This window comes from Mus pahari, chromosome 8 (genome assembly GCF_900095145.1).
Source record: "Mus pahari chromosome 8, PAHARI_EIJ_v1.1, whole genome shotgun sequence".
NCBI classification, from domain to species: Eukaryota; Metazoa; Chordata; class Mammalia; order Rodentia; family Muridae; genus Mus; species Mus pahari.
In genome coordinates this window covers 69,330,660-69,347,297 of record NC_034597.1, presented here as the reverse complement: position 1 = coordinate 69,347,297, position 16,638 = coordinate 69,330,660, and the positions used below count along the sequence as shown (strand labels likewise).

The following is a 16,638-nucleotide window of genomic DNA, read 5'->3' as shown; positions in this document are numbered from 1 at the left end:
GAGGCCCCTTGGTCTTGCAAACTTTATATGACCCAGCACAAGGGAAGGCCAGGGCCAAGTAGTGGGAGTGGGTGGGTAGGGGACCAGGGGCAGGGAGGGGGAGGAGGGAATAGGGAACTTTCGGGATAGCATTTGAAATGTAAATAAAGAAAATAATAATTAAAAAAAAGAAAAAAAAAAAAGAAAAAAGATACTTAAGGCTATCAAATCTTGGCCTTCAGATAACAGAGGACCTAGACAGTATTTACATTCTAACTACTACAGAGAAATCCACTTCTTTAGCCAGATGTGAAAGAGAAACAAACTGTCCTTCCAAGAGGGAGCTATTTAGTAATCCAATAATTTTCTACTGAATATCAACACATAAATATACACTAACAAAACATCACAAGGTATTTTTAGCCTTTTGGAACTCAGCATTGTTAACTATACATTGAAAAAATGATGCTATAAATATTTTAAAAGAAAAGCAAGCCCCAAGAATTAGCAACTGAGGTCAAAAATAAAAACATAAATTTAACAGTAAAACTACACCAGGGAAGATATTAGAAACCATTTTAAAACTGTATAAACTCTACATAATTATAAAAATGCATTCTAGGCTATAAATATGTTATAAATTTAAACTTCTTTTTGCATTACATATTTGTTCTTAAATTTAAAAATATTAGATATTTTTAAAATTTTTACAATTTTTATTTTGAAGTAATTTCAAACATAAGAAAATCAAAGGACACAATTATACAAAACCTTCTATTTCACCTTCACCCAAGTTCCTTGTTACAATTCCAGCGTGTTTTGGCCTCCCTCCTACTCCACATACATGCGCACGCTCAACTCATTTTTTTCCTATCAACAAACTGAGAGCAAGCTGAAGATATGATAGTCTGTACTCTTAAACATCAGAGTTAATTATTTCATGAGAGCAAGAACTCTGGCAAATGTAATCACTCCTTAAGCTGCTAAAAAGAAATCTATACAACCCAGAACCATGTACGTGTTCTCAACTGCACCCACAATGTCTCTGTTCCTGTGTGACCAAAGGCTTTGCAAGAAGACACACAGTATGTGGCTGCTGTCACTCTTCAGTCGCCTGCAACCCAAGGCAGTTCTTCAGTTGTCTTTCATGGACTGCAAAGTGTCCCTTAACCCAGGACTATACTGTTTTTCTTCACAGTCTAACTCAAATCCTCTACTCTCCGCAGGATTCCTGACAAACGATGCTCCCTTCCCAGCCCAGCGCTTGAGAGGCACACAATACCAATGTAATGTCAGTTTGTTCTGCCTGGTCATGTTGACAGTGACTATAAAAATATCACTTTCCTATTTTAAAGTCAACTGAGTATTTTGCAAGGAGATATTCAGAGATGACATTAATATCCAGTTATGAAAGTTCATGTAGACACACACACACACACACACACACACACACACACACACACACTTTACACCTTCCTAACTCAACCATCACTCTAATAATGGCCTAATAGTGATTTTTCAATTTATATAATTTCTCCCATATTTGTTGGCACACATTTTACAGTAACAAAGAGAGTGGCTTGTTCTCCATATTTAAATCTTTTAATAGGATGGGTACCTATTTTATACAATGTATTATCATCAATTACTGTTTACTTTTAATGCTCAAATCAATAAATTCTGTGGCTTTGATATGCTGTCATCATTTATTGAAAATCTCCTTGATCTCATCTTTTATTTCTTGACCCAATCTTTAGTTCAGCCCTAATTCTCAGGAATTAGATCCTCTTAGCAGACATAGGTTTTAGACTTTCAGGCACTTGTTTCAGGCATAGTTTCTAGGCTCTGTTAGGCCACAGACCTAGAAAATGTGTAAACACACACACACACACACACACACACACACGTGCGCGTGGGCACACACACACACACCTTTTCATACACATTGGGTAATGTTATCCTCTGGCATGACACAGCCACTGTCATACTGAAATCAGAGTTGCTGTGTTTACCAACCTAAGACTTCCACAAGAATGCCCACTGAGCTTCCCTGGTAGAAGGGAGAACACGTTCACAAGGCAGTATACGAGCATCTCTCTCAGGCAGCAGCACACAAGGTGTTCACAAGGCCATGCACTAGACCCACAGGACGCACCCTGAGTACACAGCATAGCCAACTGTAAACTCTCTTGGCTCCTGTAAGGTAGCCTAGCTGAAACTCCCTGGTGCACCAAACTAGACTTGGGTGGAATCACTTCCTTACTGTGCTGTGTGTTCACATCTTCCCAGGAGAAACAATTCTGATATGTATGCACTGAAAACCAACATGAGTCATGTTCATATCCCCATTTCCAATCCAGAACCTCAGGGCTCTTCATGTCTTCCTCGGTCCATGCTCATAATCTTTCTTCAGCAGTGAGATATATAACTCCCACTACAATGGGCATAGCATTCCTTTGCTCAGCTGTACGTTTATTTGCCCCATATAACAAATCTCCCAGCCACACCCACACCTGAATGTTTGCCTCCCACCATTGCTTGCTTGTTATTGGCATCAACTGCTTTCTCAGAAGAAGAGAAAAAGGAAGACAAAGAAAAAAGATAGGTAAGGAAAATTAAGAGGGGTACGGGAAAAATAGATGGAAAGGAACGTGAAATGAAGAAGACAGAGAGGAAGGGAAAGCAGATACTCACTTTTAAAACACCCTCCACAGCCATCTTCCCTTCGTGTCCTAGTAAAATAGTGTAAGGATACACCCACTGGATTGCATGTTCAATTGACATCATGGGAAAGGAATCCTGTTTAGGAGCAGACATATATAGAGATCAGCAACAGCTTGGTCACAGACAATGCTTTTTGTTGTTGTTGTTCTGTTTGTTTGGTTGGTTGGTTGGCTTTTTTTGGTTTTTCAAGACTGGGTTTCTCTGTGTAGCCCTGGCTGTCCTGGAACTCATTTTGTAGACCAGGCTGGCCTCGAACTCAGAAATTCACCTGCCTCTGCCTCCTGAGTGCTGGGATTAAAGGCATGCGCTACCACGCCCGGCTCAGACAAGGCATCTTAAATGTACATATCATGCTCCAGGTGCTCTATTTCCCCAGCAGAAAAAAAGGATCTTGTGGCAATGTGAAAAAGGAGAGCCTTCTTTTCTTCCTGTCCTGCGTGATATCCCAGAGAGCGCCATGCACTCCCACCTTTTCTCTGCATTGCTGGTCCCCAGGCTTCTTTATCTAGTTCTGGCCTTGTTCAGGAGCTCTAGATCAAAGCCTTCAGCTAATCTGACATAGGACCCTCCAGTATCTAGACAAGACACACATCTCCCCCGCTTAGTCCCTGGAAGCACATTTCCATCCTTTAATACTAATCTGAATTAATCTCATCTGCATCCATCAAGTCTCACAATTATAACTTCAAAGTTAGAAAGTGTTCATTAGCCTCAAATTCTTCATCCAAATTGCACTGCACTCAAGTCTGTTCACACCATTCAGGGAGTTACTGCCAAGAGCAAACAGAAGATCTGGTGTGGGCTGCCTCTTAGATACTTCTGAATCACTGCTAACCAGCTATCAAGCAAGGGAGCCATGTTCTGGACATACAGGTGCTTCCGATTCTTTAAGAAAATACAGCCTTCACCGTCCAGTAGCTCAGAAAGAACTGGGGGTGGAAGAGTGCAAGCAGGGGTGGCAAGTTGTTAACAACAGGGCTTCTAACTGAAGAGATTATGAGTGTTGCTTTGCTATTTTTAAACTTTCTTTTTTCAGTTTAGAGAATTTTCAAAGTAAAAATTACTGAGGAAAAATAAAAAGAGATATATAGAATTTAGGAAACAAGAAGTAGGCCGGGTGTACACAACAATGTAAACAATAGACAGGAAAGCTAACTGTCTGAATACCCACAAACACTGGGGAAAGCAACAGGCTTAAGAGTCATATTTCAGATGCTGCTGTTCTAAGCAGGGTCCCACTCAGTGCTTTGGCAGCCTCCTCCATTCACTGCTGTGAACCAGGATCTCCACTAACATCAAAATGATCGCATCACACTCCATCTACTTCACAACCTCAGGAGGGCCATTCCTCCCTCACCATAAAACCCAAGCAGGCTTACTCATCAACAAAATAACTCACGGTAGGGTTCTAACCCTGTCTCTACCACAAATACTTAGTTCTTAAGGATACAACTTGTTCTCATTCTGCAAACATTCCAGGCCCATCTGTGGCTGAACATTCTGTATATGCCCTCTGCCCTGAAGGCTTTCCCATCATTCCAGACAGGGCGCCACATGCTTTGGGAAAATAACTGCTCCCTGCAAATGTATTCAGGTCTACTCTTATGCTCTCTACATGTGGCCCACTTCTTCTCTCCTCCCAGACTTATATAAGTCTTGCAAATACAGGCTGCCTTTAGGCTCCTGGAGCCATCTTTTTTCACAAGTTGGGAGACCTGCCAGCACCTAGAAACCTGTGTCCTTTAGGATAGCCACTAACAGTGACTCCTGGAGCGAGGGTGGGAACGTTTAGCTGCCTTGCTGGGTCACTTAGCCATCTCCTTCCCTAAGGTGTAGCTATTGTTTGACCAGCCCGAAGGTGTCTGTCCCCTGGAAGCTCCACGAAGCTGCATTTCTACCTCTCCCTTCAAACCTGCAAGCTCCCCAGAGACCAAGTGTGCCGCTGGGGTCTGCAGTTTGTTCCAGTACACACATCCATCTCAGGTCCTTTATAGAAGAAAGTGACAACTCAAGTAACCAAGCTCCAATGATAAGCTTCAATTTGCCTTTGCCACATTTGAGTATATGTATCTGACGTTTGATTATTTTATACTTACCAGGATTTGAACTGCCTCTGGCAAACTATCTAAGGGAAAGTCTGGAAGCCCAAGTGTAGAGGATTCTTGGGAGCAGAGGGTTGTCGCAAAGGACAAGAGCTGAGAAATCCTAGAAGGGGACAATGTTCAAATTGGGTTTGAATAACTTTAACATGGGAAATGTACATTGCACCTAAAATAGACTGATTTCATTAATCTAAGAAACATGAAATGTACTATGAATTCTCAAAGAACAATGGTTCATGTAATATCCCATTAAAAATTCAGAAACTGATTGGCTATCTAGATGTTTCCTCTAATCTATCACACTATGTGAGGATTGCACAAGCTGGTCTAAATCCATCCTGTGAGCACCATCCCCACCTTCCTGAGGCTCAAAGCTAAGGTGTGGGTACTGAAAGTGTTTGAGTGCTGGGAGAAAGCACAGCCCTCAAGTCCTCTATGTGATGAAATCCTTCGGGTCTTGCTTCACTCTCGTCTGTCTGCAAAGGCCGACTCATACTTTTGGACTCATTTCAACGTGTGTGTCTTTGTGAAGCCTCTATAAAGACTCAACAAACTAAACTGTTAAGCAACTTTTTTTAGCTTAACAACAACAAATTTAATTTTAAAACAAATTAAATGTTTAATCATCCAATATTTAGAAAGTATACTTACTTCTCAGCAGAAACATTGGCGCCAACTGAATACAATAGTTTTAGTTGGTCCTAAATAGCAGAAACATATACAACCAATTAATAATGATTACAACAGATGAAACACAAATGCTTTATAACTAAACCAAACTTTTAAGAAATGCTGTAATTTGCAGCATTTCATGGTATATTCTATTTAATAAAGGTAAAGGTACCCTTTAAACATAAAGACAGTCAGGGGATACTAGAGAGATGGCTCAGTGGTTAAGAGAACTGTCTGTTCTTCCAGAGGTCCTGAGTTCAATTCCCAGCATCCACATGATGGCTCGCAACTGTCTATAATTTCAGCTCCAGGAGATCAAATGCCTTCTTCTAGCCTCCACAGGCACTAAACACATGAGTGGGTCACACAGACATACATATAGGCAAAACATTCATATATATAGAATAAAATAGAAACAAAAATAAAGCCAAGCAGTGGTGGCACATGCCTTTAATCCCAGCACTCGGGAGGCAGAGGCAGGTGGATTTCTGAGTTCCAGGACAGCCAGGGCTATATAGAGAAACCCTGTCTCAGAAAAACAAAAACAACAAAAAAAGACAAAACAAAACAAAACACTTGTAGCACTATGTCCTCAGCATGCTTACCTGAAAGGGTAGAAAATAGATATCTCTGGCTTGAAATCGAGAACGGAGAGGGGGGTCTAATGGATTCCCAGGGTACCTGGGCACTGGCAAGCCCAAGGCAATCACTCGGAAATTCTCACTGACTCGGACAATCTTCCACGCGTCCAGCTCCTCTTTAGTGTGATCCTAGGAAAGTGAGAGATCAAACACCACAGCAGAAGTGATGCAGACTGCAGCTGCCAGAGCCAGTGACACAGACTTCAAAGGCAAGAGCTGCCATGACAGAGTCACACTCTGAGTGCTGAGACCCGAGGGTCTGAGAACTCTCTCAAAATCAAGCTGCTGAGAAATGTAGCAAAACAAATGGGGATCCAATGCCAAGGAAGGCTCACAGCCTGAAGATGGTGCTGTTAGGAGAGAAAGCTAGCCCACACACCCAGGATGAAGACTTCTACAAAGTCTATAAATGTGTATATGTATGTATATACACACACACATATGCTTTTCAGAGTGGTTTTCAGCCTGTGGGTAGCAGCCCCTTTGGGGGTGTTGAACGGCCCTTTCACAGGTTGTCTAAGATCATCAGAAAACAGAAATACTTATACTTCAATTCATAACAGTAGCAAAATTACTGCTATGAAGTAGCAATGAAAATAATCTTATGGTGGGTCACAACTAGATGAGAAACTATATTAAGGGCCTGCAGCATTAGGAAGGCTGAAACCCACTGTTTTAAGAGTTTTAAGGCCACAGCTTTGACTATATCTTCCATGAGTACAGCAATATGATGGCACAGAAATAGTTAACATGGTATTCAAAACCCTCCCTGTCATCTTAGGTCTGATTCTACCTGTCTCAGCAACCCCCACCTTCTGTGATCCTGTGGCTTCATCCTATCCAACAACTGCAGCTCTGCAAAGCCAGCATGCATCACAAATGTGGATGCATTTGCAGTGGAACTACCTTCCATCTGCACAGGATAAGCACAAATGTTCACATCTCAACAGAAGAACTTAGACAACTGGGTCCTTTTCTGAGCCCTGCTCGTTAGGGCCCCCTTGGTGTCACTTAGCTGTATCTTTCACAAGCTTCTAGCATTCTAGCTTTCTGTTTTTTGGGCCTTTACTCCTAAAAAATTGTTTTAGGCTAACTCCAAGACCTTAAGGACTTATCCTTTTCAGTACACAACAGAAAAAGTTCTGTTGGATGATTGTGTTTTTCAATTTTTAAAATAAACTTAATCATAATTGAAATCACAAATCACACACCTATTAATGTAACTCTATTAAGTAACCCCAAGGCAGTAGGCCACATACACTAGAAAACAAATGTTTGGATCCAGACTTGTCTGAAATCCTCAAAACATAGATAATCAGAATGTGAAGTTTATATAGAAACTAGTTATTTCTATAATAATAAAACTCTACCTTCCTCATCTAAACAAAACCAATAAGAGAGAAAGAAATAGATGAGATAGATGGTAGACATAACAGAGAGCAAGATGAAAAAGAGAGAGAGACTGACAGACAAGGGGGTGTGGTACCTGTAATTGAGTTTGGGGGTACATGCACCTGATGCTAACATAACCAACTTGACAGAAATTAAGATGCTTGAATAAGACACTTGTATCTTTCAGTCTGACAATCAGATTATTAAAACAACAGACCCCAAAGACACAAGAACCGCCAGGGAGCTCGGGCTAGGAGAAGGAAAGGGCACCAGTCGGAGGGGAAAGTCTCTGTGGAGCAGATTTTAAACAGTTCCAGCAATTCCTCAGACACCATGCAGGGTGAGACTGAGGCCTCTGCAATGATGCACAGTGGTGGGCAGGGCCACACCTTGACCAGGATGTCCCAATCCTTGGCCCTCTGGTCTCACCTCAGGACCCCGTAAATGAACAAGGATTTCAGGGGTTTGTTGGATCCCTTTGTCCCTCTTCCCAGTGTGACCACGTGAATAAATCTCCTTTCTCTGGTTCCACTTTTAGTTTGGTTCTTTTGAATGGCCTGTGGAGGGTAGGTGGGCAGAGCTACCTTGAGGCACAGGGTGAGCCCCAGGCTGATAAAACATGCACACAAGTACATGGATGCAGAGGTCAAAAGAGAACTTCGAGCATCTTCCTCTACCTCTCACACAGGAGACCAAGGTGACTCAAGCTCAGCCTTTAGGCTGGGCTGGCTGGCTGGCCAGCAAGCTCTAGGATCTCTCTCTGACACCCAATACTTGAGTCACAGGTACATGCAGCCATGATCAGCTTTTCATGTGGGTGCTAAGAGTCTGAACTCTGGTCTTCATGTGCAGAACAATCACTCTTATCCACTGAGCCACCCTCCAGCTACAAGGTTTCTGAGATGTTAAAACTTAGTAATTGAACCTAGCAAAAGAAAGTGGGACTTCAGTTATGGCTTTTTTTTTTTTTTTATCACGTTAAGTGTCATAGGATAGAAGTGTTAAGAAAGATAAATTCCTATACCTATATTCATGAGATCCTGAGGATTCAGAAATATTTATCAATAAAAAGTATGTGTTTGTGTTAACCACTACTTGGGAAAAAATAATGTAGATAGATCCTTCTCATTTGATGATAACCATGTCTCATGTGCTTACAAAACCCTGTCTACTTCTCATGTCCTGAGTTTGTATCCAAAGCAATAATACATTCAATAAATTCTACTGTAAAGATAAAGAATATACCAATCTGTTTGTATGAAGTAATACATATGCTTTAAAAATAATCCTGTGCTTCAGAAATATTTTTCTAAAAATTTTACTAAAACTAGTAACTAATATAATCTCTAGTTGTGTATAGTTATTTTATACCAGAGGTGGCTAAAAGGAAAGTATTCTACATGATATCCACTTTTCTTAAAGACAAGCTATAAATTTTGCCTTACTGTCTATAATAAACAAACTATAATAACATCAAGGGAAAAATTTAACTTTTTCTTATTCATTAAATCTACAATCATCTGCCTATATTAGGATGAGATCATTTTTACATGTATCTAGGAGAAAAAAATGACAACTGAGTTAGGACAACACCATGTCTGTACTTCCATAGACTGCTACACTGTTACAAGGTGAGTTACAGAGAAGCAGACTCTGTGTACAGGAATTAAAGGATCAGTTCAATCAGAGACAATCCAACATCACTACCTATTATCTAGTGGCCAGTGTGTTCTAGGCCTGTGCTAGCAGTTTCAGAGTGAAATACAAGACACAAGGCTGGAGAAAGGGCTCAGCGGGTGCATGTACTGGCAGTGTGTGAGGACTCAAATTTGAATCTCCAGAACCCATGTAAAACCCAATCACATGAAATAAACATCTGTAACCTCAGGGAGATGTAACAGGACATACACACACACCACAGACACTAAGCAGTATATGATGGCACTTTTGAGCAAAGTATAACAGATTAGGACATGCATATCTGTAAATAGAGATGTGAGGTGGACTTCCAGTCCCATAATGTTAGTTGGCTGCAGAGGCTGCACCAGCTGCTGAGAGACTCAGTGTAGTGCAGCTCCGGCTCAGTGACCGAGGACGGAGCTTCTGATCATTGACGCCTCGCTGTAAAGCCTTGGAAGAGCCTTCACAGGTAGTGAAGAGTAGGGGCTGCTTTCGCAGAATTCCCAGCATGCATGTGATGGCTCGCAACTGTCCATAAGTGTTGCCCTCTTTGTACGGGTTATGTCACATCATTTATTTATTGCACTATTCATTCAGCAAAATAGTTCATGAACATCATATGCTAAGCATTCTTCACAGGGTATGAAAAAAATCCCTGCCCATTTAAAATGTGTACACTGATAGAGCGAGGAGGCCGTAAAACCAGAACATAAGGAACTGCTACAGAGTGTCAGGAGACAGCAGCAGGGGAACTGAAGCGTCACAGGGGGACATAGAGGGCAGGCCGCAGTGTAAGCAAGAGTATCACAGTGAGTTTCACTGATAATGTAACAAAGACTTGAAGGGCTTGTAGGAGTGAGAAGAGCAAATACCTGGGAATAAAACATTTCAGGATCAAGAAAATACCTGTGCAAAGTCTAGACCAGGGAGAAGCCTACTGAACAAGTATAACATAGCAATGTCTAGCTGCTGGACAGAGTCAAGAAGGAGACAGATAGAAAGACCTGAGGAAAGAGGTGGCAAGGGCCTGATTATGTGGGTGCCCTGTGGCACTGGAAAGGGCCCCCAGTTCTACTGTGAAACAGGAAGTCACTAGGCTCAGAGCAGACTAAAGATTCACACTTGTGTGTTTTGTTTTGGGTGACACTGGGGCTATGGTTTGTTTTGTGGTTTGAGACAAGGTCATCTGCATGCCTCTGGGCCTACAGCTCACTAGGAATTAAAGGGTAATGTTGAGCTTCTGACTCTCCTGCCTCAGCCTGTGAAAGGCTGGCATCATAGGAGGAAGGCACATGTTTCAAATCAAGCACTGACTTGGGTGTTGAGTACCAAGTGGAGAGCAGGATGGAAGCAGAGTTAACTTCAGTGGCAGGCAGGAAAGCTGGCGGCCTGGATCATCAGGTATTTGACATGTGTGAAGGTTTAGCCTGCATGTATGTGTACACACCATATGTGCACCTGGGCCCTTTAGAAGCCAGGAGAGAGCAGCAGAACTCCTGGGACTGCAGTTAGAGCCGGTTGTGAGCCATCAAGTGAATGCAGGGAATCAAACTAGGGTTCTCTGGAAAAGCAGCCCCTGCTCTTAACCACTGAGCCACCAGCTCTCCAGTCCCCAAAGCAGCTTTCGAACATCCTGTTCATGTCTGTCAGTCCCTACTCAATACTGCACTTAAGAGCTGGCCTTCTGTATCCCAGACACTGCACTGACTAAAAGTCCTTGCCTTGATAGTTGTTAAAATAAAAGAAGGAAAACAGAAGAATGGGTAAGAGGAGAATAGGTGTCAGAAATGGGGAAACCAGCAACCCAGGTCTTTGCAGATGGAAGCCTTTTAAAATCCTATAAACTCATGATTTACTCAGGCAGTTTGCCAAACAGACTGTCCCCCTGAGCACTTGTCTCAGTTCACAGACATGTCACATGCCCCGAAGCAGAGGCCCACACCAGGCTTTCCCTCTCTTACTTGGAGAAGCTTGTCATAGCGCTCCGCAGACATCAGGAAGCGCCCATCTTCAAGCTGCATCTCCCGGTTCTCCAGCAAGTTGTTCAAGACTGGAAGCACGTTTCTCTCCGCCTTTTCCAAGCCTTCTAAAACCAGTGTCCTGCCCTCTGTGGCAGCCCGAACAGCACACTATTTCCAAGAAACACAAGGGAAAGTGAACTCAGCGAGAGCAGCGGAGCCTGTCTGCTCACACTGGCACTGAAGCTAAAAGTTCTCCTTGTTCTAGAGACAGAATCAGGGCAGACAGGTGGATTCAGTCTTCCTGTTGTTTCTTCTGCCTACCTGACCTCAGGCACCGGCTGCACCTTGTTGTGCCTGCTTATTCATCTGTTAAACAAAGAGAGCAGGAGATGCTCTCTAGGGGGGTTTGAAACATTACATTTTAGATTACATAGCCAATGAAACAGAAAACTAACAGTTTATCTATGAATGGGTGACGTAATTAAACAAGGTAACAGATTCCTTAATTGGAGAAGAGAAACGAAGGAAATGGCCTGGCCTCAGTTCTATAAGAATTGTGAAAACCAAAAGTCTGGGTAGGGAAGTTTAAAGACCATAGTGTTTGTTAATGCGTCATTAAAACAAGTTCTGTTTTCGTGTGATGTTCAAGCTGACATTACACATTCGGGTGGCTGAACTGGTAAGTAAGTACTGTAGCCCCATGGATTTAAGACAATTACTAATGGAGGGAAGCGGAGAGGAAATGATGATGGCCCAGAAAGTGGTGAACTTCTCCTTTAACTTACAGGTCCCAAGCACAAATGTTTACATTCAAAGTCCCTGAAAAATCAGCTTTAAAGGAAAATCTAATTCACATTTCTCTGCATGCAACACAGAATTAATGCCGCTAAATATATCTCGCCACTTCTTGCATCATCCTTGCCTTCATGGCACTGGAGTTTCATAGAATAGTCTCTCCTTTACTGTAAACTCATTAAATGTAGGTCCAGACTTATATTCATCACCCATGGCTTCTACTCAAAACTGCTCCTGTTGCTTTCAAGTAATCTCCATCTCTAGGCTCCAGGTACCTTTTCTATGCTAATCTATTTCCAAACTCCAGCTCTCCCAAGCTTCAGCTCCACATGGTTGCACTTCATAGATGTCTGTAATCAGACCCCACAACACCCCAGGCTCACCCTACAGCACCAAGCACACCTCATTTCTCCCAAATCTGCTTCATCTCTATTCTAGATGGCTTTTTATGCTGTGATAAATACCATGACCAAAAGCAACTGAGAGAGAGAAAGGTTTGTCTCATCTTACAACTCCCAGGTAACAACCAATGAGGAAATACAAGGTAGATACTTGTCTTAGTCAGGGTTTCTATTCCTGGACAAAACATCATGATCAAGAAACAAGTTGGGGAGGAAAGGGTTTATGCGGCTTACATTTCCATACTGCTGTTCATCACCAAGAAAGTCAGGACAGGAATTCAGGCAGGTCATGAAGCAGGAGCTGATGCAGAGGCCATGGAGGAATATTCTTTACTGGCTTGCTTCCCCGGGCTTGCTCAGCCTGCTCTCTTATAGAACCAAGACTACCAGCCCAGAGATGGCACCATCCACAAGGGGACCTCACCCCTTGATCACTAATTGAGAAAATGCCTTACAGCTGGATCTCGTGGAGGCATTTCCCCAACTGAAGCTCCTTTTTCTGTGATAACTCCAGCCTGTGTCAAGTTGACACAAAACTAGCCAGTACAATACTCAAGGCAGGAACCCAAAGCAGAAGCCTTTCTTATATATCCCAACCACCTGCTCTGGAGTGGCACCACCTGCAGTGGGCTGGGCCCTCCCACATCAATCATTAACCAGGAAAATGTCCACAGACTTCCCAGTCTGATGGATGAGATTCCTTAACGGGGTTGCCTCGTCCTAGGTAACTGCAGCAATGGAATAATCAAGCTTTTGTTGTGTTGACAAAAACTGACCAGCATGTCTTATATCCTTCCTTTCTGACAGGGTCTCAAAATCGTCTCTCATCAGCTAGATCTGCTTTATCTTCATTTTCTGATTGTCCTTAATCAACTTGAACTTAACCAGCATGGTGACTGGCCTGGCATCCGAGAACGTAGGAACCTAAGGCAAAAGGATGGCAGGTGAAGGCCAGCCTGGGTCCACCTTACTGCAAAAATCCAAGGCCAGAGTATTTCTGAACTCATCCCTTTCTGCCCCTCCCCTAGTTCAGGCCTTCTTTATCCCTCCGATCTCCTCCCTAAGAGTCCAAGCTGCTTAACTTACTATAGAAGGATACTTCTATAGTATAGTATAGTATAGTATAGTATAGTATAGTATAATTGCAAATAGGGCATTTGCAACATCCCATGCTGTCAGTGGCCATTTAGTGACAGTGAACTTGGTGTGATTTCTCCCTCTCAATCTTTACTTACAATGAACTTTTAAACTTAAATTTAATTTTTTCTTTAGTGATTAATGGAAAAAAAGAACTAACGCCTTCTACTCTGTCCACATACCCATCCAACAACCAGAGAAATTTCTGGAGTACTACAGCATTCATTTTCCAAATATCAAAAACAAAACAAAACAAAACAAAACAAACAAAAAAAAAACAGGAATTTCTTAAATCAGGATTTCCTTTCAATAAATTGTTAAATTTTGCACTGTGTAACAAAAGGTTGATTTACTTCAGGTATCTATGAACTATTGTAAGAAAATAAGATTAGGATCTAATGATAGACTAAAGATGACTATCCCACTTTAAGAACAAGATCAAATCACAAATAATTCTTCAAATTTATTATTATTGCAAATATTTTGATTTTCTTCTATAAAACTGACCACCATGTCATGTCATGCACTTATTTATTTATTTACTTATTTATTAGTAAATGAATCAAAGTGACTTCAAGGACCCCAAAGGAATAGGGTATAGGGGATCTTGCCTCTTTCTAACTGTGTAAAGAACAAAACTGGAACCATAGTTTCTGCATTATCAAAACTCAAACAACAAACTGGCACAGAAGGGCTTGGGATACTTTCTTATAAGAACCCACCTCAGGTGAAGTTTCAATCAATCTCTCTTTTACAAGAAACCTGTCTTCTCAAGAACACATAGCTCTCGATGAAAAATTATCTACACTAGTAGCAAAATCCTTTTGTTAAATTTCATCAACCTTTAAGACAAAATATTGTATTTGATTTTTAAAAGCTTCACAAAGATAAAAATTCCTATTTGCTGAGAAAAACTTAAATATACACAGACCAAAATTTCATAGTTTGCCAACGTTGGGCTGGAAAAGCAACATCTGACAACACAAGGCTGAGGGAACACACAGCTCTGTCTTCATTCACCTCACAGGCCCCATGGCCACTACACACACAGTCCAGAGAATGAACCCAGAGAGCAGGGACAGAAGCCAAGGCCACAAAGATTCTTTCCTCGACTCTAACAGATATGTAGAAACAAGGAACGAGGGAACTGGTGGATGAGAAAAGACAGAGCCCCTGTGGTCACCTGAAAACCCTCACCCACACTGCACTTCAGAGCAGACCTCACACAGTAGGGACCTCAAGTTAGGAACACTGCTACTAAAGAACAACGGAGAGATTCCCCATTCAGAAGACATCCCAGCAGTTAGTGTGGCGGGCCAGAAGCACGGTCAAAACCAATGTGGCCAGCAGTGAGCTCTGCTGGGCTCACACAGGAGACTTCTGACACTGTGCTAGTGTACACACATCGTCACTGCTACCTATTCTTAACAAGACTACATCATTTCCAACAGGAGGAAACATCAGGCGAGCCAAAGCTGAGCAACAGTCTCCAGAATGACAGGCCACAAAGAGGACAAGTTCTGCTGCAGAAACCCAGCTGGGTACCACGTGGGTAGTGGCAGCCATTTGTTGAATGATTCAAAAGGTGGGTGTATCGAAAGGAGGAGGAAGAAACTGTAGATAAATACAGAAAAGAGAGTAATTAATTACTGAAACAAAACTTAAGAAGGTTGTTGCTTGGTGTTGGAGCAAGCCATCTGTAGACTCTCTATGAGATCCATAGCTCAACTAAGAATTAAAAAACAGTCGATCTCTCCAACTTTTTTCTAATTTGACATTAAGTTATTTATTAATCTTATGTGCTGAATTGGAAGTTTCATATCACAGTTGAGTCCAAGCATATGGATATGAAAAGAGAGTTACTGATCTACCTTGCTTTCTGTTGGTGTGATTAAACACCAAGATGAAAATCAAACTGGTGGGGCTGGGGAGGTGCTCAGAGTTTCCAGTCCAACAGCAGAAGCCCTGACAGGAACCTGTAACAGGAGCCTGAGTCAGGACGTGGAGCAGAAACCATAGAGGAATGCTGTTGGCCGGCTTGCCTCTCCCCCCTAGGCTGCTCAGCTGCCTTTCTTACACCACCCCGACTCAAGCTTTCAGGGATGGTACTGCCCATGGTGCGGAGGCTCTCTTACATGACTTAGCAATCAAGAAAACACCTGCTGGGTGACCTGGTGGAAGGACCCCAGCTTGTAACAAAAATGAACCTGCACAATTATAAACTTGATTATAAAAATGATAAATTCTGTAACAGGAAGAAAAATATAATAATGACAAGCATCACAAAAGATTTTAATTTTTCCTGTGTTCTTCAGGAACATGGCTATGAGCCAGAAGCATCCCATCCCCATCTATACACCTATCAGTGGGGAGCCAAGGAAGCCCTGAGTGAATGTGAGCTGTTGCCATGGGCACGGCCATATCAAGGACCTCAGACCCTAATTGTCTGGCAAGGCCTCCTCCACCCCAAGCTCAGAGGGGTGGTCCTTCCTCTGGTCCAAGTACAATTGTTGACAGTGTGTGAGTAATGCTTATGACTGATTGACCAGTCTGTGCAAAACCCAGCAGCTACAGCTCCCTCCTAGTGGATGCCTGCAACCAGAGCCTGCTGTCTGCAGACTTCCAGAGATTCAATAGACCCATCCTCTATGCTGTACAAAATAAACACACTGAGTTTGTATATGCTCAGCCCAGGGAGAGGCACTATTAGGAGGTGTGGCCCTGTTGGAGTAGGTGTGGTGCTGTGGGTATGGGCTTTAAGACGCTCAATCTAGGAAATGAGTATTCTGCTAGCAGCCTTCAGATGAAGATGTAGAAATCTCAGATCCTGCACCATGCCTGCCTGGACACTGCCATGCTCCCACCTTGATGATACTGAACTGAAACTCTAAACATGTAAGCCAGCCCCAATTAAATGTTGTCTTTATAAGAGTTGCCTTGGGCATGTGTCTGTTCACAGCAGCAAAACCCTAACTAAGACATTGAGGTTCAGGGTTATTGAGTAATTGGTGCTAGTTCCACTGGAGTGAGTACAGCCCACCCAACCCCAGTTTTTCTGTACCAGTGTCTGTGTTTCTGTCCTTTCTTCATTCCCTTGCCTCCCCAGACAGGTCAAGTCTGTGAGCCTCATGAGTTGTGACCCATATTAAACTTT

The 16,638-nt window shown here is 42.4% G+C and overlaps 1 protein-coding gene across 2 annotated transcripts in view; it reads right to left on the bottom strand.

Moving 5' to 3' along the window:
- Window positions 1-16,638, bottom strand: part of Vwa8 (von Willebrand factor A domain containing 8) — a 322,019-nt gene that overhangs the window by 238,400 nt on the left and 66,981 nt on the right. For both annotated transcript variants that reach the window (XM_029541466.1, XM_021203139.2), the window contains exons 5-9: window positions 11,152-11,319; window positions 6,083-6,247; window positions 5,457-5,506; window positions 4,800-4,908; window positions 2,674-2,778 (exon numbers count right to left, since the gene is read on the bottom strand). In XM_029541466.1, coding sequence (XP_029397326.1) covers window positions 2,674-2,778; window positions 4,800-4,908; window positions 5,457-5,506; window positions 6,083-6,247; window positions 11,152-11,319 — 597 coding nt within the window. The remainder of the gene's footprint in view (window positions 1-2,673; window positions 2,779-4,799; window positions 4,909-5,456; window positions 5,507-6,082; window positions 6,248-11,151; window positions 11,320-16,638) is intronic.